General features: G+C 54.0%; 7 protein-coding genes across 7 annotated transcripts; 4 read left to right on the top strand and 3 right to left on the bottom strand.

Moving 5' to 3' along the window:
• Positions 1-533: 533 nt before the first annotated feature.
• RPL34B (60S ribosomal protein L34B) lies at positions 534-1,010 on the top strand (the record flags this gene model as incomplete). The annotated part of the gene is made up of 3 exons (XM_049375882.1): positions 534-557; positions 641-754; positions 804-1,010. 3 exons carry the CDS (start codon positions 534-536, stop codon positions 1,008-1,010), a joined length of 345 nt encoding a protein of 114 aa, XP_049234091.1.
• A 1,224-nt stretch (positions 1,011-2,234) lies between these two features.
• Positions 2,235-4,737, top strand: J4E87_004261 (uncharacterized protein; the record flags this gene model as incomplete). Its single annotated transcript, XM_049375883.1, has 4 exons — positions 2,235-2,441; positions 2,640-3,481; positions 3,529-3,806; positions 3,854-4,737. The coding sequence occupies 4 exons, from the start codon at positions 2,235-2,237 to the stop codon at positions 4,735-4,737; spliced, it is 2,211 nt and encodes a 736-aa protein (XP_049234092.1).
• Positions 4,738-6,959: 2,222 nt separating this feature from the next.
• On the bottom strand, positions 6,960-8,815 carry J4E87_004262 (uncharacterized protein; the record flags this gene model as incomplete). The annotated part of the gene is made up of 2 exons (XM_049375884.1): positions 6,960-7,570; positions 7,627-8,815. The coding sequence occupies 2 exons, from the start codon at positions 8,813-8,815 to the stop codon at positions 6,960-6,962; spliced, it is 1,800 nt and encodes a 599-aa protein (XP_049234093.1).
• Positions 8,816-10,617: 1,802 nt separating this feature from the next.
• Positions 10,618-11,779, bottom strand: J4E87_004263 (uncharacterized protein; the record flags this gene model as incomplete). Its single annotated transcript, XM_049375885.1, has 2 exons — positions 10,618-11,437; positions 11,499-11,779. The coding sequence occupies 2 exons, from the start codon at positions 11,777-11,779 to the stop codon at positions 10,618-10,620; spliced, it is 1,101 nt and encodes a 366-aa protein (XP_049234094.1).
• Positions 11,780-13,096: 1,317 nt separating this feature from the next.
• On the top strand, positions 13,097-15,081 carry J4E87_004264 (uncharacterized protein; the record flags this gene model as incomplete). Its single annotated transcript, XM_049375886.1, has 5 exons — positions 13,097-13,305; positions 13,355-13,592; positions 13,638-13,904; positions 13,952-14,338; positions 14,392-15,081. The coding sequence occupies 5 exons, from the start codon at positions 13,097-13,099 to the stop codon at positions 15,079-15,081; spliced, it is 1,791 nt and encodes a 596-aa protein (XP_049234095.1).
• A 323-nt stretch (positions 15,082-15,404) lies between these two features.
• Positions 15,405-18,018, bottom strand: SPB1 (AdoMet-dependent rRNA methyltransferase spb1; the record flags this gene model as incomplete). Its single annotated transcript, XM_049375887.1, has 3 exons — positions 15,405-17,729; positions 17,778-17,951; positions 18,001-18,018. 3 exons carry the CDS (start codon positions 18,016-18,018, stop codon positions 15,405-15,407), a joined length of 2,517 nt encoding a protein of 838 aa, XP_049234096.1.
• A 185-nt stretch (positions 18,019-18,203) lies between these two features.
• On the top strand, positions 18,204-21,189 carry J4E87_004266 (uncharacterized protein; the record flags this gene model as incomplete). The annotated part of the gene is made up of 3 exons (XM_049375888.1): positions 18,204-18,209; positions 18,258-20,534; positions 20,587-21,189. The coding sequence occupies 3 exons, from the start codon at positions 18,204-18,206 to the stop codon at positions 21,187-21,189; spliced, it is 2,886 nt and encodes a 961-aa protein (XP_049234097.1).
• Between the last annotated feature and the right edge of the window lie 158 nt (positions 21,190-21,347).

Genomic DNA, 21,347 nt, shown 5'->3' on the forward strand with positions numbered 1-21,347 from the left:
TATACTGGACTCGTGGATTGAGCACAGTTGGTCGCGCGACAAGCTTAGGAGTCGAATCCTGAGCTTTGCGGACGGCGCCGCGGTCGAAGAAGGGGAAGTCGCGTCGGCGCGTGGGTCTCCAGACTGTCTCCAGAAGCTCGAAAGTCGTATTGTTGGCAGGGCACACGAAGCAGAGATACACCCTCTGCGCGTTGTGTGGAGTGGCGATGGAGATGTTCGCATTATAGTCTAGTGAATCTTCTTGCAGGCCTCCGTGCACGGGCGCGCGTCACGTGATGGTGGAGCCCGGCTTCCTTGTCTAGCGTGCTAGCGCAGGTCGGCTAACCGAGCACACGACGATTTTCGCTGCCTCACTAACCAACGACGACAACAGTGGTAAGCAAGCTCGCCGTCCTGCGAATTTCTTCGACGATACTAACAATCCCTTTCCAGACCCAGGTACGATTATCGCCCTTTGCGACACCACCTCCGACATCATTCCGCTCACACGCACACAGACAATCGCCCACTGATTCCCCGGGAAATCTTTCACAATGCCGTCCAACAGACTCACCTACGTACGTCGCACCGCACTCCGGAGCCCTGGACCAGGCGAATGAGGATCTTGGGATTGTTGGAAGCAAAGACTGACATTGGGCAGAGGCGTCGCGCGCCCTACAACACCAAGAGCCAGAAGGTCCGCGTCATCAAGACCCCCGGTGGTGAACTCCGTTACCTGCACATCAAGAAGAGGGGCACTGCCCCCAAGTGCGGTGTAAGTCAGACCCGGAAGGATGCAAAGGCTTGTTGTTGACAGTTTGTAGGACTGCGGTACCAAGCTCCAGGGTATCCCAGCCCTCCGCCCCCGCGAGTACGCCCAGATCTCCCGCCCCAAGAAGACCGTCCAGCGCGCCTACGGTGGATCGCGATGCGCCGGCTGCGTCCAGGACCGCATCGTCCGTGCTTTCCTGATCGAGGAGCAGAAGGTCGTCAAGAAGGTCCTCAAGGAGTCCCAGCAAAAGAAGCGTTAAGCGGTTGCATTGAGTGTCAAGGGGTTTAGCATGTCAAAACTGGGTCTTCGGTGTTCATGTGCATTATGGGCAGTCTCCTGGTTCGGTCGGCTTTTACGATATCAAGACGATTTGTACGTCACTCCGCCAGGATGTAGCTGAGTAGGGTCACGAATACATCCACAAGCTACACGCTATGTTTCCCGACAGACTGCGGTGTGACACTATGATGAGGACTTGGTGGCTTGCATGCTGTTCAGATCTCGAATGCTAGTATGGGTGTCCAAAATCCTTTAACCTGTGCGCGAGGCTCAACAGCGGCCAAGGCAACGCCAACAATCCACACTACCATGTTCAACCCAGGCCGCTGAATGTACCTGCAACCTGCGTCATGATAATGATAGCATGCCCTGAATTTACACTTTACCGCTGGTCCTCATCAAATAACCTCTTCGGATGGGGTACACATCAGTAAGACTTGGAAATCTGACACTTTGCAACCTGATCTAAATTTTGAAGTTGTGACGGCACCTTATAGAAAGAATAAATCAACAGGTCTACAGCCTATATTGACATAAGAGCGTGCGAAGTAGGTGACCTAAAGTTAATGTAGGGTCTAGTGTGTTCAGCTTTTCCGTTGAAAGTTGTGACGGGAAGAACCAGCGTTCCCATTCTCATTCTTTCATCCCACATTCTGACGATGCATGCACTAACCTTCTGCCAACACGTCCGATGACAATAATGCAAGCGTGAATGACCTCAGACTTTGATGGTCCTGTTTCGCGCGCTCTCACGCTCCTACGCATGCGACATCGAGAATCTTCAGCGCACCAGGGCTAGTCCTGGAATACCCAGCCAAAACGCGAAAAGTCCAAGAAACCGGTTCACAACGCGTAGGTGTAGGGCCCGGATAGTTACGGTGGAGATTGCCAGAACGAGGCTTGCCGCGATTCAGCATGGGTGGTCGCAGGCTATGATTGGAGAGTCAGAACCAATTCTGACAAGCTCGCCCGCGTCTGAGAGCCCACAGTTCGGCGGCTTCCTGCAGGAACTTGCAGCTTGTGATAGCAGTCAGGCGCGCATGATCGAGTGAGTCTCCCACGGCATTGGAGTCAGAGTCGTGGCCAGGCAGCCGGTCAAGTTTCGCACGCGCTTGCGGCCTCGGACTCCCTCAGCTGGACCCCCACTTCTACCTACCCTCACAACCTAAATTCCCTGCGATATCGGTCGCATATGTCGAACAATATGCTGCATTCCATGTCACCAACGACGCCCGGACTAAATGGACTGCCGCATCCGTTCCAGAGCCCCAACAGCACCCACACCAGAGGATTCAAGCGCTCGGCTAGCAGCGACGATGATGAGAATGGCGACGGCGATACGCGGCCCTCATCGTCGTCGCGGCGCAATACCGCGGTGAAGCGCGCCTGCAACGAGTGTCGCCAGCAGAAGGTAAGTTCTTTTTTTTCTACATGCCGTCCATGCGCCCATGGAGAACCTCAATCCCGAGCCTGGGCGCCCGCGTGCGCGCCACTGGGATCAATGCGTGTGACTGTTGACGATGCTCCGCGCCTGTATACGCCCTGCTACCACCAACGACATGCTGTCAGATGTCAATGTTTCATAATCCCGCTAACGGTGCCATTGCAGCTCAAGTGTAACGTCCAGCAAGATCCCTTCGTCAGCTGTGCGCGATGTCAGAAACAGAACCTGCGATGCGTAATCGAGCCCAACTTCAAGCGTGTCGGCAAGCGTAACAGGAATGCCGAGATGGAGAAGGAGATGGAATACTTGCGAGAGCGACTCGCCATGTACGAAGGCCAGTCCACGCCGAACCAGCCTGTCCTGAATGCTCCGCAGCAGACGTCAGACAACCACACCTTCACTCCCGGCCCAGTCCCCAAGATGGAGGACGACGCCTTCCTACAGACACAACATACACAAGTGGCGGCAACGTCTCTGCTCGACTTGCGCAGCGGATCGCCCATGTTCTTCTCGCTGGGTGCCGGCGAAGTGCGACTAGGCCACAGTGAGGTCAACGAGCTGTTCGCCGAGTACTTTCAGCTATACCACCCATTCCTGCCATTCTTAGATCAAGTGCGTTCGCCTGAGGAGTACTACTCGCAGGACCACAAGCTGCTGTTCTGGGCTATTATCGCGGTTGCCGCACGCCGCTATGGGCCACGGCCGGTTCTGCTGAAGGATCTCTCCAAGCCGCTGAGCGATCTCATCTGGGACTCTATTCGAAATCAGCCGAACCACCATGTAGTCAAGGCTTTGTGTCTGCTCTGTACCTGGCCACTCCCAGCAGAGCGGACAGTGACCGACCCGACTTTCATACTGTGTGGCGCTATGATGCAGGTTGCCATGCAAATTGGTCTGCATCAGCCGACGCACCCGGATGACTTCTCCAGAACGAAAATGCAGCTGCGACGGGAGGATATACACGATCGGCTGAGGACGTGGGCCGTCTGCAACATCGTTGCGCAAACGTGAGTTTGTACCATCAAAGTATACTGCCAAAGCTAACGTATTGCAGTGTGTCAACAGGAAACGGACAGCCCTCGATAACCCTTTACGATTCGACACTCGACTTCAAAGTAGACGACGAAGAGCACATGCGCATTATACCACCCACACTGTTCGTCCGCCTTCGCCAGGAAATGGCTGCGAGCAGGATCAATAAGCTCCTGTACTCCGCCAACAGCCATCGCTTCGCCGAAGGCGCCGCCACAAGCTACATGAGTCTGGAAGCAGATCGTCTCAAGGAAGAGCGTGTGAAGGAAGAAAACAGCTCCCTGGACGGGGTGGACAGCGGTATATATGACACCCTCATTCATGGGGACTTCTCTGACTTCAAACAGGCCTGGAAGAACTGTACCACTACGCCGTCTCCTTACATTTGCATCTGTACTCGTTCTTCAGCCCGGAGGTACGGCTTGAACGGCGGGACGACCTTGTCGCGCTGTACTTCGCCGCGACGGCCTATCTGGAGCGTGTCTTTAAGATACAACACGAGGGCAGGCTGCCTTACGTTCCCTACTACGTCATGCAGATGGCTCTTGCAGCCGGTTTCGCCTTGCTCAAGCTCCTCAACTCAGACTTTGCCAGCAAGCTTCCCGCGAACAAAGGTCGACAATTCGTTCTACAGACTGTGGATGCGCTGAGGAAATCCAAAGTATGGTCGAACGATCTCTTGGATCGATTCGCCGAGGTTCTGGCACAGTTGTGGAAAGAGAGTTCCCGCGGCCGCAGCCTACACAGCCTCTCTCAGTCGCCGTCTCTTAGTAACTCAGGCATGAGCACCATGTTCAATCAGCACAATCAGCAACAGCATCAACAGCAGCAGAGGCGACCAAGCACTGGAATGTTAGATGACCCTCTCGGCCTAATCATCCGTAGTCGGATGAGCATGAGTGTGGTCTTTGACTGCGCGTTCCGCTGGCGAGAAGCGCAGGTTAGTGGAGCTGCGGAACAGCTCGAAAACACGGTCATGACAAACCCCACGAATCCCGACTCCTCCAGTAATTCTACACCACCGCCTGGCGCCGTGGAAAACCCGGCTCATACCTTGCCCAATTTCAACCCACACATCAACACGCTAAGTATGCCATTGCAAATGCCCAATGGCATGGCTAGTGCGAACAGCTTCGAAATGTTCGATTCGGTCTCCTGGTTATTGGACACTCAGCCTGATTGGACGACGTCGTACGGCAATGGCAACTTTGGTAACGAGTTTGGAGTGTAGCAGGCCCACACGATCTTGCTCAGCATGATGAGATTGACTTTCTCTAATTTGTCTACTTTCACTCAATTTGGCTGGTGGGGAACTGTTTGCTTGCCCAGAGTGCTATTTGCCCTTGTATTAGCGTGGAGTTTGGAGTTGTGGGTAGGGGAAGGTACGCCTAACTGGTGATGGTCGCTTGGTATTCGGTATTGAGGGAGAGTAGCTCAGTAATGAAGGGAAACTCATCGGTATGAACACAACTTTATCTTGGGAGGTATCTCTACGGAATCAGATTCTTGAGGCATACATAACGCTGAACTTCGTCGAATCATCATGTTGAATGTGATGTGTACGTCCAAGGTAGAGTTCGCCTCTGAGGCACATCTCGGAAAGGTTATAATTAGTTCGGTCTCGCCTCGATGCAAAGAAAAGGAACCTCAAAGGTACACACGTATTGTGTCCAGGGTTATGGTTGCTCCTGCCGTAGCCTCCTCAAATCACTCCTTCCTCAGCCTCCAGCGGCAAGCACGAATAAGCGCCTGCCCGAGCGATCCCAGAAAAATGCAACGTCTCGTCAGATCAGCTCCACAACAAAGACCGAAGCAGTTCTCAACTCTCCCGTATCGCCATGACCTCGACCACTTCCCCGCCGTTCTCCCTCGCTTCTCTATCTAACGACCGTCACCCGCGCGTCCTCGAAGCCCACATCGTCATACATATACTCATTCTTAGCACCGCAATCCTACTCCTCATGCAGCTCATCTCGCACACGGCTGCCGCCGAAGCAGTCGAAAGCTATGGTATGCCGAAAGAAGCGAAGAAGGAACTCATGCGAATGTTCTTTGAACGAACGGCAGTTTTCAGTTGGGTCTTCATCTATCTGTTTGTGAGTTTGAGGAGTGAGAGTCTGGTACGATAAGGGAGTAGGGATCGGAATTGAGGTCGGGGAGGCAGGACTGACCGTCAGTGTCAGTTGCCAATATTGACGCGTGATAGGTACCGCTGGATGCGCTGCACGCTTCGCTGTGTATTGGACGGTATGCGGATCAGTTCCATCAGGTACGGAGGGAGAGGGACGTGGGTAAGAGGCGGAGTGCTACAAAAGCATGGCTGAAAAGGTTACGGCAGCGCTTTTCCACATGGTGGAATCAGCAGTTGGAACGTCTCGAAAGAAGAGATGGAGAACAAGAAGAAGAACGCTCGCAAAGACCCGCACACGACATAGAACATCAACCATCCGGTCAAAAGTCTACACTCCGCAACCGCACATCATCACACCGGACCAGCGACTCAAACAACCTACCGTCTTCATCTCCACGATCCCCGCGTCAGCACACGTACCACCCCTTCCTCCACCCAGCCTACAAGCCCCTAGCTCATAACCTCCTCCTCAGCCTCTGGGACATAATCATGTTTCTAACTCTCGCCTCCCACATCTACGTCTACGTATCCAACATCAAGCCCGGCCTCGCTTTCTGCATCGGAAAATTCCACTACCCTCTATGGCATTTCATCTTCCTTCAAAAGGGACTTTCGTTCCAGGCCCGCTGCAATCGCGTCAACTGGGCTATACACAGTGCAGGTGGCATATCAGCGACGGGCGCGATGTTGCTAGCTCTGTGGCATGGCTGCGCGCTGGTGTGTAGGTTTTGGGGTGGTGTGGGCGAGGGGTCGATACGGAGGATGAAGAGTAAGATGAAGGGAAGAAAGCACAGAGGTGGCGGAGAAGGTATTGGCATGGCGGATTGGCAGTACCCACCGAGAGATGTGGATATACGGTCGAGAAGTTCGCTGAGGAGGAGCATCAGATCAGGAACGCAGTCTGGCACACAAGCTGGCGCGGAAGGTGGCGAGAGGAGGGAAGGTACGCTTGGTCGGGAGGAGATGGGGGTTGGTATGACGCAGAGAAGAAGGACGAGAAAAGACAAGAGTGATGCAGGTAGTGACGGGAGGAAGGAGAGTAGAGGTAGTAGATGGAGCTGGCAGACTGAGGGGTTCTTCGAGTGTTTGGCTTGATTGGTGGTGCCGCATCGCGGGAGATATCCAGGCTGATTTGGAATATGGAAATCAATTGGTTCTCCAATTTTGTATGATGATAAGAAGACTTTGAATTTCTCGTCAACTAAGTTACTGGTAAATGTCGCTGAAATCAAACTATGATTCGACGCCGTTAGCTGTAAGTCTATATCAACCGGTATCTCTTCTGCACCCAAAACGCCAAAGCATGCCAAACGACACCAAAATCAATGTCCACAGCCACACTCCTCACCGTGAACAACACCACCATCACCTCTCTTCTTATGATCACCTCCATAGCTCGCGAGATGCGTCTGACCATCCAGTCTCTGCCCCTCCTCAGGTACCTTGCCCATCCAGCTAACCTCCGTACCATTTACATCCAGCACCGTCAACCCCGTGCCCTTCTCCCTGAGCTCCTTTGTGACAGCCTCAACATCCACATCCAGGTAATCCCTCAAAAAGTCGCCAACCTCGGTGTTCTCGTGGTTACCCACCAGCGCCTTGGCAGCCTCGGGGTCAGAAGAGTAGATATTGACGTCTGCGCCGCTATGGCCGTGGGTCGACCAGCCGGTTTGTGAACGCCGGGAGACCATGTCGGCGTATTGGTATAGGGAGGTAATAGGCTCGGCAACGAGATCAGCGACTTCCTTGTCGGTGTAGTCGTAGATGCCCAGACCGGATGTGATGGAACTCCGGACAAAGTTGGCCTTGTCCTCGTCAGATGGACCGGCGAGGAGGTACTTTGTGTATTCGAGGGCGAGGCGCTCGGCGGAGTGGGAGGCGTTTGCGAGGGGGGAGGGGTACCAGAGGTATTCGGGGTAGGATGCGTGGAGTTCTGGTGAATGTTAGTGAGGGTTGCTACTGGAGGGATGAGGGGTGGGGAGAACGTACGGCGGGCAACAGCTAGACCACCTGTCTCGTGGTCCGAGGTAGAGACCATGACTGTCTTGGTCTTTTCGTTCTTGATAAAGTCCAGTACGCTGGTAAAGGTCCTGTCGTATGCGAGCACCTCGTGTACCTGAGCAGCAGGGTCGTTGTGGTGGCCTGCGTGGTCGATTCTTGATCCTTCAATCATGAGGAAGAAGCCCTTGTCGCTGTCCCTGGTCGCGTCGCTGAGCGCCTTCATGGCAACCTCAGCCATCTCGTGTAGGCTAGGGTAGATGTCGTTCTCGTTACGGCGGTCAATCTCGTAGGGAATATCTGTGTCGGCATAGAGTCCCAAGATGGGCAGATCTAGGCCCGCTCCTGTTTTCAACATGTCAAAGCCCGCGCGGTCGTCGACATATTTGTATCCTTTCTTCTTCGCCAGTTCCACGATGTCTTTGTTGTCGGCGCGGCAGCTTGAGTCGACCGTCGAATTGGGCAGGAAATGGCATCGTCCGCCTCCAAACATCAAATCCACGACGCGCCCAAGCGGGTAGTCTCCGACCATCTGTTCTGCGATGCGGTCTTCTTCCGATCGCATGTTGACGTGAGCGGCGAAGCATGCCGGTGTCGCATCTGTGATCCTCGTGGTCACAACGAGACCAGTCATGTATCCTGCCTTCTTGGCCGCTTCCAGCACTGTGCCGCATGGCTCGTGGTCGGGTGTAACGGAGATGGCACCGTTGTAGCTCTTCTGCGCACACGAGAACGCCGTCGCGCCTGCCGCCGAGTCGGTAATGAGGGAGGAAGAGGACCGCGTTCGCGACTGTCCGATAAGGTGTTGATCGATAACGAGCTGCTCACTCCAGGGTGCGCCGTTCTGGAACTGCATAAACGATCTTGTGAGCGACAGCGAGGTAGGGCCCATGCCGTCAGACACCATGAAGATCAGGTTCCTCTTCCCGTTCGCATGCGAAGTCTTGGAGTCGGAACCGGCCTTCTGGAAGATGACGGCGAGCACGATGACGGCCGCGGTTGCGATGACAGCCCAGACAAATAGACCTATTTCTCTCCAGAACTTCCATGATCGCGGCCCTTCCTTCTCCGTGTGTGCTGTTGAGCGGCCTGTGAGCAGGGCTTCATCTTCTGCTATGTCGCGCTCTCCGCTGATGTCCGAGGACGCGCGTGCGGAGAGGAGTGGGCGAGCGCCGGACATGTTCGTGGGTGAGATGTGGTAGACGCTCTAATGCGATAGTTGAATGTTGTAGGCGGACTAAAGGAGTGTCGGGGGTGTCTCAAGGGGACATGGCGCTGGATGTCGAGTCAATCTATCATCGGTCACTCTGTTGGGAGGCCACGAGATGTCGCGCCGGCTGATCGACATTGGGGTGGAACACTTGCGGGGACGTGCGCCTCGACGCTAGGAATAGCATCATCTGAAGGTGAGGCATGACCGCTGTACGACACTGACATAATCCTTGCCGTCGTGACGGTTTGTTAAATACTCAAAGGCAAAGAAGATGGGGTCGTTTACAGATGTCATAAATGGAAAATACATCGCGCTGCACAGCTAGATGGACCCTTAACCACTCTTCCACCCCCACCCAACAACACCATCAAACTCCAGTTCCACTTCCCCATCCTCTCCAACCTCTTTCTGTACGACAATTTTCATAGCACCATTCAAATCTTCTAGGATTCCCTCTCGCTCGCCCTGCCACCATGTACTCCTTACATATTGCAGCGGAAACTGCATAGTCTCTACGAAAACATCTGGCGTCCCAACGCGCACAGCTTTCTTCTCGTTAGAGGTCCCTACTCTTCCCAAGCCCACTGCTTCAAACTGCTGTGCCAAGTATGACTCGTCAGCCCAAAGTCCGCAGAACTTTCCTCGCAGTTCCTCACGCGAGGGCGAGTAAGGCTGTGGTGCGTTCATGAGAGCGATGCTGCGTGTGAGGAGACTATCCCACGACATGCTCGACCACGTTGCAACTGCTATGTATCCGCCTGGGCGCAACAGTGAGCAAAGATGCGTGAGTGTCTGTGCGGGGAGCATGGATATAGCGAAGGAGACGAATATATGTGTGTATGATGCCTTGGGGAGAGCTTGGGTTATGTCTGTCTGGAAGAAAGCATTAGTATCAACCCAGTGCTGGAGCGTCTGCAGACACGGATAACTCACATTCCCATCCACAATCTTCGTATCCAACCCCGTCCATCCCTGCGTCTCTCCTCGCGCTCTCAAATGTTCCAACATCGGAGCACTGATGTCAGTGCCCAGCACTTTCAACTGTTCCCACTTCTCTTTTGGTACTGTATCGTAGATTTCCTGTGCAACAACTCCCGTTCCACATGCGAAATCGAGTACATTGGCTTCAGCTCCTGTTTCGAGACAGGCAGCTATTTCTGATTGTTGGACGATGGTTTTGACGTAAGGACGAGTCGCCTTCTCGGCGTTCTTGTACTTTTGCGCGGATTCAGCGTCGAGGAAACTTGCCATTGTGTATCGAGAGGTAGGAAGGGTCATTTTTGATGAGCTGGATATCGGGATGTGAGTTGGATTTGATTTGGTGTGTTTTATGTGATGCGATTAACATGAGGGCCGGCATCCCTCATATATACGATGGCTGAGCATCGCCCGGCAGCACTACATTGCAAACCCTCTTGCTCGGAGACAATGTCAGTGAGCGTATTCGATCGGGCGTATAGAGAAAAAGTCTCCACAGTCGATGTCAGCTGTGCTCACGTATGTCTCCGAGAGCGATTTTCGTGAGTTCGGAGACTTTACACGACAGGCTAGCAGAGCATTCCAATAACCAATTTCAAAGCCCCATGCATTGTTGCGAGGCACCCCAGGGTTTCGAAGGTACTGGAACTACATCAATCTTTTATGAGAAGGTAGGATGAGGAGAACTTGTTTGAATATAATGGGTATACCTTTTCGATCGTCCATGTAAATGCTGACACCCCAAACTCCGCGCTATGCTAACATTGAAATTCCTCATGATTTTCTTTCATCTAAATTTCCTCGGATGAAGTCTCCAGCCATTGACCAAAGTAAACGCATGTCCTTGCTGAAATCTCACCCTCGTTTCCGCAAAGATCGAAAACAGGGCAATTGCCGCACGGTGCATCTACAAAGCCGTTGTAGACCTTGGTGTCGGTGGCACGTAGTACGGTCCGGTAGTTTGTGCCAGAGATCTTCTCAAGCCGGTCGTCGAGAACCATCATCTCCAAGAGTTGCTCCATATCATCCTCCCTTACAGTCTTGCCACGCAGAACCTCCTTCGAGTTGAGCCAGTTGGCTACAGAGGCTGCTGTTGGGTATTGCGGGTTGTGTCGGTGGACGAGCTTGGATGTGTTTGGGTCCTTTGCGGGGTTGTAGGGCTTCACGGCTGGCGCCTCTTCTATGTCTCGCACGGCGCCCAGAACCTCGGCCTTCTTCTGAGCGATAGCAGCTGTCCTGTCGCCCGTGGTGTCGTAGTCGTTCCAGTTGCCGGGCACCTTGATGCAGGTTTCGTTCTCCACATGCTGAGCGACGATGCCCGAGATTGTTTCAATCAGTGCCATGTCGAAGTCACCCTCTGACTGCCATGGGCCACCTGCAATGTCTTCTGATGGTTTCAAATGCTTCAAGAGGTACATCTTCCGGTTGGGGAACTTGACGCTCATGACCGACTGCACCAAGTCCTTCGACTCCAAGCTCTTGAGGCATTTTGTGAGGGTCTGTTGTGTGACATTTGTTTTGGCTCGGAGGGATTTGGACCAGATGCCGTCGGCTTGCACTGAATCGATGTGGGAGTAGAGGAGGCGTTCGTCGGGTGTGAGTCGTCGCAGTCTGAGAAGGGATGTCTGTCAGAAGAGTTCAAGATGCCATGTCCGCGAGAGTCTAGACCTACTTGTCGGCTTCTTCCCTTGTCCTCAGTTTCCAGCACATTTCGCCCTCGAGGCTCATGAGCTTCAACAAATGACGGTCGCATAGCTCTTGCAGCAGCACTATGAGCTGAGCCACAGTGTCTGCGACCTGCATGTTTGAGAGGTCGCGCTGGAAGAAGATCTGGCCCGCAGGCCGTTGGGCGCATTTGTCGTATAGAGCATCGGCGGGGCTGATGACTTCGGTCGCGGAGGTTTCGGCGGGCTCCTCCTTTGGCGCGGGCGAGGGCGCTACTGCAGAAGCCATGGTATGCGATATTAGACGGAAGTGGTGCTATCGGTCGGGCATGCGAGTATCACGAGAAGTCGCGAGTGCGTTCAAGTCGCGACATGTGAATCACCAAAAGTTTTGAGTGGAGACGGCGGCGAACCACGCCCAATCACGTTTCTGTGGCGCAAGCACCCGCTCGAGGTCACCCACCATCCCAGGTTCACTTTCGGAAAACCCTTGTTCGTAGACAACTGCATTAAAGCGAATCGGATAGCATGCACCTCTTATCAATTATAGCAGCTACACCTCCCATGGGCTATCATAGGCTCGGCGGCATGCTTTCGAGCTTCCAATTTCCCCACGGGACGCAGATGCGGGGAATGTCACACCGAACCTACATCCTCGTCGCGTCGCCCACCCCAGACTTGCTCAGTGCGCCAACGAGCTGCTCCGTTTCGAGGTGCATGTGCATAATGCGCCGTCAGAGTTCCCGTCACGGGTGTTCCACCATCCAGTCTGCTGGCATCGACTATGCTGTGGACTAACGTTGAGACGTTCGAGTGGCTTGATCTGGCTCGACACTCTATCGCAGCTGAAAGTAGACCGCACGAGTCCAGACCCCGCATGCTTGTCCCGCTAGATCAGCAGCGTAACCCGGTTAACGACTGTCGAAAGAAGACCGAACAGACTACTGCAGCACGGGAAACGTTAGACGATCGTCCTTCGAGCATTCGACCATCCTGCAACCACGGATTGGTGACGCATCTTTGTGCTGTGAAGATTAGCCGGTCGCTGCATACAGAAGTCTGCTGAGTTTCGATATCGCGTACAGTCCGTAGTATTCATAACTAGCTGTCTGCACGATCCACAGGTTCCCTTCACCAGGGCATCAAGTTCACGGGACTCCCGGTTACCGTCATCCGGGTACTGCCCCATCAGCCTCCTCGAGACCACAGCATTCAGCCTCTACCGAACACCCCCGACTCCGGGGCTTCCGCTGCTTAACGCCAGAGCACGTGGAATTAGCTTGCGCGTAACATTCTGGCCCGATGAAGACGTTCGAAATACCAGTCGGTATACGAGAACTTGCCCTTATGTAGACAAAGTAGATCATTACTCCGGATTTCCAAAACGTGGCGCTGACATGACAGTGCCCCCGGCTATCTGGAACCTGCCTTCACCAGGTAAGTCTCCACCTAATTCTGGGGTACCCCAGATTTTCACCCATGATTCGTGAGCCATTTGCATGATAAAGATAACCCAGGGCCCAGTGTGGTTGCACAACTCTAGCCTCTGCGTTTCTTACGCACCCTTCCACAGAGGCAGTCAACATCGAACCAACATCAATCCATCATGGTGGAAGAGAAGCAATACCGCGAAGAAGTCACTACCACCAACGAGAGTCTCACTCATCAGCATACTGCCAGCAGCCATGGCCTTCACCATGATCATGTCGCTCAAGAAGCCCTTGGTGGCCATACCGCCGATCTGGGCAAGTCATACTTCACAAGCGTCAACTTCATCGGCACTGTCGTGGCTACATGTCTAGCGCAAATCTCTGGGTATGTCCTTGCATCAATCACTGGAGGTGAAGGCACTAAGAGTTTCCAGTTACCTGGGATGGGTACTCCCCGCAAACACATTGAGCCTCATCAACGCAGCCATCGGACCGTCCCCGGACATCATCTGGGTCGGCATCTCCTGGACAGCTGGATTCGCCATCGGTTTCACACTCGTCGGTCGCCTGTCAGATATCTTCGGTCGTAGATGGTTCTTCATCTGCTCGTCAATACTCGGTCTCATCGGAAACATCATTGGAGCAAGTGCACAAAGCATCAATATGCTGATTGTATGTTCGACCAGCCACAGCCTAGGATAATACTAATCATGTTAGGCAACAAACTCCATCAACGGTCTTGCCGCAGCCGGCCAACTGTCGTTCCACATCATTCTCGGCGAACTCGTTCCAAACTCACTGAGAGGTCCGGTGAACGCTTTCGTGCTATCGACATCAGTGCCGTTCGCCGTATTTGGTCCGCCAGTAGCACGATCACTCTATCAGACTACGGAGCTGCAATGGCGGTGGTGCTATATTCTCGGATGCATTGTCAACGTACTGGCAATCGTTCTCTACTTCTTCTTCTACTTCCCACCAACATACGTAAGGAAGCCCATTTCAGCCAGTATAAACCCAGCTAATAAACGCAGGAAATGCTTCACGTTGGCGGCAAATCGAAACTCAAACAACTCAAAACCCTTGACTGGATGGGTATCTTCTTGTTCTCAACTGGTCTCGTCGTCTTCCTCATCGGCATGAACTGGGGCGGCTCCGCATACCCATGGAAGAGCGGTCACGTACTGGGAGCACTGTTCGCTGGCTTTGCCACTCTAGTCGCTTTCTGTTTCTGGGAGGCCTACGCCCCAGGACTCGAATACCCCCTCATTCCTCTACGTCTGTTCAGGAACATCGAGTACGATGCCAATGTAGCTTGCGCTAGTCTGGCAGCCATTGTCTACTACGCAAACTCGATCATCTGGCCTACGATGGTCTCCTCGCTCTTTACCACAGACATCACCAAGATTGGATGGCTCTCGGTAAGTCAACCAACAATCAAACCGTCCTGATAATCTTGTTCTAACAAACACAGTGCGCCGTTGGTGGAGGACTTCTCCTCGGCCAGATCCTCGGAGGCGCCGGTGTCCGCTACCTCCCACGCATGAAGATCCAAATGACCGTCGCGGCAGTCATAACCACCGCCTTCGTCGCCGCGGTCGCCGCCTCGGACGAAACAACTGAACAACGCACAACCGCCCTGCTCCTCATCGGCACCATCGCTGCAGGCTACATCGAGAACCTCACTCTATCCAGCACAGCCTACCTCTGGGACCCCGCTGACATCGGTCTGGTCACTGGTGTCATGGGCGCTATTCGAACAGGTCTCTCAGCCATTGCCACGAGCATGTACTCCTCCATTCTCGCAACCGAGTCTGCAAAGTATATCCCGCAAAAGGTCATGCCTGCTGCGCTCGCCGCTGGTCTTCCTGAAACGTCACTTCCGGCGCTGTTCACTAGTATCACGGCTGGTGACTTCAGCGCTGTACCTGGTATCTCGCCTGAGATTATCGCAGCCACGGGCCAGGCTGTTAAGAGCGCGTATGCACTTTCGTTCCGCACGGTGTATCTCTGCACACTTCCGTTTGGCGTGCTGCTTATCATTGCGGCGGTGCTGTCGCCGAATGTCGAGCAGTATCTTACGGATGAGGTGGCGAGGAAAATGCATGGTAGGGGTGATGAGAAGGGTGAGCAGGCTGTTATGAAGGAGGTCGTTGATGCCTGAGTAGGGAGCACATTGAGCTTTACAGGTAGCATGGATGTCAAGTTCTCAAAGAACTGAAATGAAATGAAATGAACTCTTTTCCTGCTAAGGTAGTCCACGAAGACTTTTATCCTCGTGATTCAATGTACATGCCTTTGATATTTAGCGGTGTTGCACTGATCGCATACCTGGCGAAGTGGCTTTTCCTGCAGTCATCACGCCATACGTAGCACCATATTGACAGGACATATCAGTCCATACCATTTCTTCGTTGCTATAATCAAAAAGAAAGTCCAAGTCGCGCCCTATGATGCAGACCTAACAATTCATACATACGCACCACTTCACCTCTTCTTATTCCGCTTAGCCGCCCTCTTCTCACCCCGCACATCCTTCTTCAACCTAGCATCCACCATCTTATACTTACCCTTGGTCCCCTTGGGCCTAGTCTTGATACCCTTGTTACCACCCTTAGCCACAATAACGCTGACCTTCTGCTTAGGCTTCTTCTTGGCAGCCCTCGACATCAAGCGCGCAATACTCTGTGCCTTTTCCTTCTCCGTCATGCCCTCCTCGTCGGCGAGGAGCGCAGACTTCTTCTTCAGCTTCTCCATGCGCTGGGCGGCCTTGAACTTCTTGCGGGCTTGCGCTTCGCGGACCTTCTTGATGGGTCGTGCGTTCAGGGCGCGCAGTTTCTCCTTGATGGCGGAGGCGGCGGCGGCAGTGGTGGGCCGTTGGAGTTTGGAGTGCTTGTTTTCGTCGTCGAGGAACCAGTCTGGTAGGCCGTCGACGTCGCGGAGGGAGTAGCGGTTGAAGGATTCGTCGAGGAGGTCGTACTTTGTTTTCTGGCCTGTGGCCATTTGGTGAGCGAGGGTCATGGCTTCGGCGGTGATGATGTCGATGTCTGGCCTGCCGTTCTTCATGGGCATGCTGTCTTGCTCCCATTGATCTTCATCGCGCTTGACTTCCTCGATCTTGTCGTCATCATCTGAGGATTCGTCATCGAATGCTGAGGGTGAGGCAGCCTTGGTAGCCGTTCTTATACTCAGTTCCTTCTCAGTAGCTGGCGCGGGTGTGGCAGATTCGTCCTTCATCTCGGTGTCGCCTTCAACATCGATACCACTGTCATCGTCTTCCTCTTCCAGATCCTCAAGCCCATCGATGCCCTTGAAGATGTCCTGGTCGAAGAACCGTGCTGCGCGCTTGGTGAGACCGGTCTTGGGCTGCTCTTCGTTGTCGAGGTCGGTGATGAGGTTCTTTGGGCCTTCCTCCTCGTCATCGCTCCAATCGCTTTCGGACTGTACAAGCTCTTCGTCGTCACTTTGTTCTTTGTCTTGATCAGAGAAACCATTGAACTCTTCGTCGTCGTCCTGTTTCCTTGCACGCTTTGCCCTGTACTTGGCGTCTCTTGCTGATCTCTGCTCGACGTATTCGCCGTACATGTTGTCAAGGTCTCGTTCAAGACGATCCTCTTCGTCGTCAGTTTCCGGTTCCTCCTCTTCTTCCTCTGGCTGTTCGCGTTCAATGACTTGCGCCATTCTACCCTTGGCGATCCTGTTGAGAGCACCGGCCTTGTCGACTGCCTTGAGGCCGAACATGGAATCCTCGCCAGTTGGTCCGGCCTGTTCCAGACCGATCTCAAAAGGTGTAGCCATGTTCATTTGTAGACGAGTGATCTCTTTTTGCTTCCGCTCGTTCTCAGCTCGGCGCTGCTTCTTTCTCGACTTTGAGTCTTTCTCTTTCAGTCGCTCCAACTCCTCTTGAATCTGCATCTCCTCGTCCATCGACTCGATCTCAGCGACCTCATCGCCTTCTTGCGCTTCTTTGGCCTTGGCCTCTTCTTGAGCCTTCGTCTTCTTGGTCGCGAAACCGAAGATCTCGCGCACCCTCAGACGCCAACGCAGAAGGCGCTTGAAGTCGGCGCGACCCAAGACCTTTAGATCGGCACAGCAGTCCCTGATTTCCTTTGTGGTCTCCGGAAGCTTGTCGATAGTCGCGACAGCGATGTCGCCGTTCGGCTTCTGTTCGAAGCTGAGCTTATTCAAACCACCCAACATGGCGATGGGATCGGTCGTTTGGATGAAGTCAGAGACAGGCACCTCCTTGAACTGTGTCCAGTCGCCCTCCTCGTAACCCTCACGCTTCCTCTTCTTGACTTCAGGCTTGAAGACCTTGGCTTCGTTGTTCGGGGTAGGGTCTGAGAGTTCGGCGAAGACACTGCGGGCGTCGAGGAACTTGGGATCGAGGTGCTTCGGGGCTTTGTAACCGCGGCAGACGACGAAGATTTCGGCGGAGACATTTCGAGAGGATGGGGGCTTTGTTGCTTCGACCTTGGTGAATAGCTGGTTAAACACCCAGAGAAGTGAGTTGTAGTCCTTGGATCTGAAGATCTTGGTGACGAAAGTTCCTCCCTCAACCAAGAACTCTGTAGCCAGCTTCATAGATTGTAGAACGAGCTCTGCTTGGGTGAAAGCATCCTGCACCCAGGCAGTTCCGACGTTGGGCGCACCATCGTGAAGGACAGTGTCGCACTTGAGATGCTTGAGATGTTGGCGCAGAGTCGCTCGGCACTTGTCCGTGGTAATGTCGCTCTGGAAGGTGATGCATCGCGGGATGGGCTTGATTGGGGCGAGATCGACACCGACGATGAGGGAATGCGCGGGCATAACCTGTGGTTTTTAGCATGGAGGCACATTGTGTACAGAATGGCGACATACCTCGGAAGCGACCTGGCACCATGATCCGGGCGCAGCGCAAAGATCAATCAAGACTTTGCTCTTCTCGAGGAAGTTGTACTTCTTGTTCAGCTGGATCAACTTGAAGGCGGCACGCGCACGATAGCCCTTCTCCTTGGCGAGCTTGTACCATTTGTCGAGACGACCTTTTCCGTGCTTATGGGGATTAGTCACTATCGCCAGTATTAATTCTGCATTCGCGCACCTTCTTTTGGATCGCCATTGCTGCAGTTTGGCGTCGTGGTACGGCGGGCAAAAGTTCGCGCTACAAAATTTGGGAAGCCCGGCAATATCGCTAGGCGGTGGCAGAATCCACGCTATCAGGGTACGCTAATCCGGGACTAGTGCACGGGATGGGCCCACATGCGTCATTGCTGGTTCAGCACGACGCGCCTGGTCCACCTCGGGATGAAGGTATGCTGCCAACTTCACGTGTCTTGCCCGTGCTGATGCTTGCTCCAGCGGTCGCATCGCCTTCTCAGCTCCTTCACCCTCCCTGCCGGAATGAACCCACGCAAGAAGTCCAAGCCAAACCCCGAGGCTCCCTCCGACGCATCCACCAAGGCCCCAGCAGTCCCACAGGATGCAAGTACGACCGACACTACTCCCAGCAGTAGTGACATCCTACCAGATGCACCCTCGGACCAGTCGGTAGCAGCGTCAACGTCTTCAGTTGGCGCCGCAACACCGACCGCCTCTGGGACACAGACACCGCGAGGCAAGAAGTGGCTTTCGGGCACGGGCAGTTGGCGGTCGAAAGCGCCTGCCATAGTGCAGACCGCGAAGGAAAGCATCGGAGTGAGCGGGGGCGCGACAGGCGAACTACCCGATGACGAAGCGAAGAAGCCAAGAGACGAGTCGCCCAAGAAGTTCCTCACCAAGCGCAAGTCGAGCAAGGGCGATGCCATACCCGCCTCCATCACCCAGGTGAACGTATCCTCAGACGGTCTCCTCGACGAAGCCCCAAAGCCAAAGCCACAGCCACAAGAAGTCGAAGAGACACCAGCGCCCCAAGTTTCCGAGCCGCCATTACCCCCCGAACCGCCCAAATCACAAGTGGACGCAGCTGCTAGTGCATGGGGATGGAAGTCTTGGTGGTCACGCCCCGACGGGTACGCAGACCCAGCTAAACTCAAAACTGAGGCACACTCAAGTGTTGACGAGGCTTCCACCACGCCACTTCCTGGACCGACACCTTCAGAAGAGCCAGATGCGCAAACGAAGGGCCTAGATGTCGGCACTATCCAACCCGACACCGATCAGGTCGCAGATGCAGATGGGAAGGATACGCCGAAAGAAGCGGCACCTCGTCCAGATACAGAGTCGAGGGCTATAGCATCTACAACTGCCAAAGTCCTGGCGAGAGCTGCATCTGGCTCTTGGTTTTGGACGTGGAGTAGTGCACAGAATGCGCAGGCGAATCCACCTCCAGTCGAGCCTCCCACTGAGAACAACGACGCAGCTAAAGTCGATACCGAACAGCAGACTCTCCCCGAAGCACCTGCCGAGATCGAACCCACTGCGCCGCAAGAGACAACAGCACCCACCGCCCCGGATGCGCCTATCGAAACCCCTCAAAAGAGTACTACAGGGACCTCAAAAACCTCCGCATGGGCGTTTTGGTATAGAGGCAAGCCAGAAGACGAAAAGAAGCCAGGAGAGGCTGGACCGCAGAAGCATGTCGGCGAGGTCGCGGTGTTCGATACCCCCTCACAATCGAACCCAGAAGCAGCGCAGTTCAACGAGCAAGAGCAGCCCAAAACAGACACAGAGACACCCAAAGAACCACAGCAGCCACCGAAAGAAGAACCGGTGACCAAGAAATCCTTCGCATCGTTACGAGGCCGACCGAAGACAAAGCCTCCCGCTAAAGACACGCCTGCAGATACTCCCGCGTCAAGCAAGCCCGCTACGCCGACGAAAGCCTCACCAGTGCTCGACCCTACGAAACCCGAGACGAAGCCCGACGCGAAACCCGAGACAGGAACTGCTGCTAAGCAAGCGCTCAAGCAGGCAGCGAAGGCCAAGCAAGGACCGGCGAACCTCCTGCTACCAGAGTTCAGGACCACCTACCAAATGGTCCAACAACCAAACTTCTGGAAGCAGATCCGGCGATACTTCCTCGGGGGCGAGCCTGCGACCCCTCACCTACATATCAACCCGGCACCGCCGAAGATCAAGAAGGCTGTAGCGATTGGCGTACATGGCTTCTTCCCTGCGCCCATTATTCAAAAGGTGTTAGGGCAACCGACCGGTACATCAATTCGATTCGCGAATGCAGCGGCAGCAGCGATTAAAGACTGGACCGAAGCGCAGGGATACAGTCCAGAGATTGAGCAGATAGCATTAGAAGGAGAGGGCTTCATTGCTGAGCGCGTCAACTCTTTGTGGAAACTCTTGCTGAACTGGATCGATCACCTGAAGCAAGCCGACTTTATCTTGGTCGCCTGCCACTCGCAGGGTGTGCCGGTAGCTATGATGCTTGTCGCAAAGCTCATACAATTTGGATGTGTCAATGCAACGAGAATCGGAGTATGCGCCATGGCCGGTGTCAACATGGGCCCATTCATCGAGTACAAGACGAAGTACTTTGGCCCTACGGCTGCCGAGTTGTTCGAGTTCTCCAACCCTAAGAGTCTTGTTAGTCAGATGTATCTCGCAGCTCTGGACGAAGTCCTTCGATTCGGTGTGCGGATACTGTACGTTGGTAGTATCGACGACCAGCTGGTCTCTCTCGAAGTAAGCAGACCGTTTTTGAGAAGAAGTTTCTGCGCTCACTAACACACGTCAGTCATCAACTTTCTCAACGCTATCGCATCCCTACATATACCGCGCCGTCTTCGTCGATGGCCGCATCCATGCGCCAGACTTCCTGACTCACCTCGTCGGCTTCGCGCTGAAGCTACGCAATCTGGGTCTCCCCGATCACGGCCTCATCCGCGAACTCTCCCCCGCGCTCGCAGGCTCTCTATATGGCGGCGAAGGCCACTCTCGCGTCTACGAAGACCCTGCCATCTACTCCCTAGCCGTCCAACACGCCCTCGAAACAACATCCCTACCGACACCAACAACGACTAAAGATCGACCGAACACCGCGGGCAGTTTCCAGGGCATCAACATCCCCATTATTGGTGAGAAGCTCGCGAATAACAGTAAGAAGGAGGACGTTTTCAAGCTTCGGGTGAATCACTACGAGCCATCTGCCACCACAACAAACCCAAACCCTTACTTCTTACCTTGGGCGATGAGAGGGTTACTCGAAGAAGAGTTCGTTAAAAAAGAACTTGGAGATGAAGTGGAGAAGTTGCTGGGCATGTTTGAGGCGTGGAAGCCAACTGGGAAGCAGCTCAAAGACGTCAAGTTTAGACTCGAGGGAGTGCGAAGTAAGCTCTAAACACCTGATCGAGACGGCAATGTTTAGTGTAACTGTATGAATATGCGATCGTTATCTGGTTTGGGTAGGCGTTCATGAGGCGCTCAATTTACGTGGCGGGAAGATACCATACAAAGGGCGTAGAACACATAGCGCATTGTATTCTTGCAATTGGTTTA

Source organism: Alternaria ethzedia, assembly GCF_023757985.1.
Source record: "Alternaria ethzedia strain BMP 0044 chromosome Unknown scaffold_8, whole genome shotgun sequence".
Taxonomy (NCBI): domain Eukaryota; kingdom Fungi; phylum Ascomycota; class Dothideomycetes; order Pleosporales; family Pleosporaceae; genus Alternaria; species Alternaria ethzedia.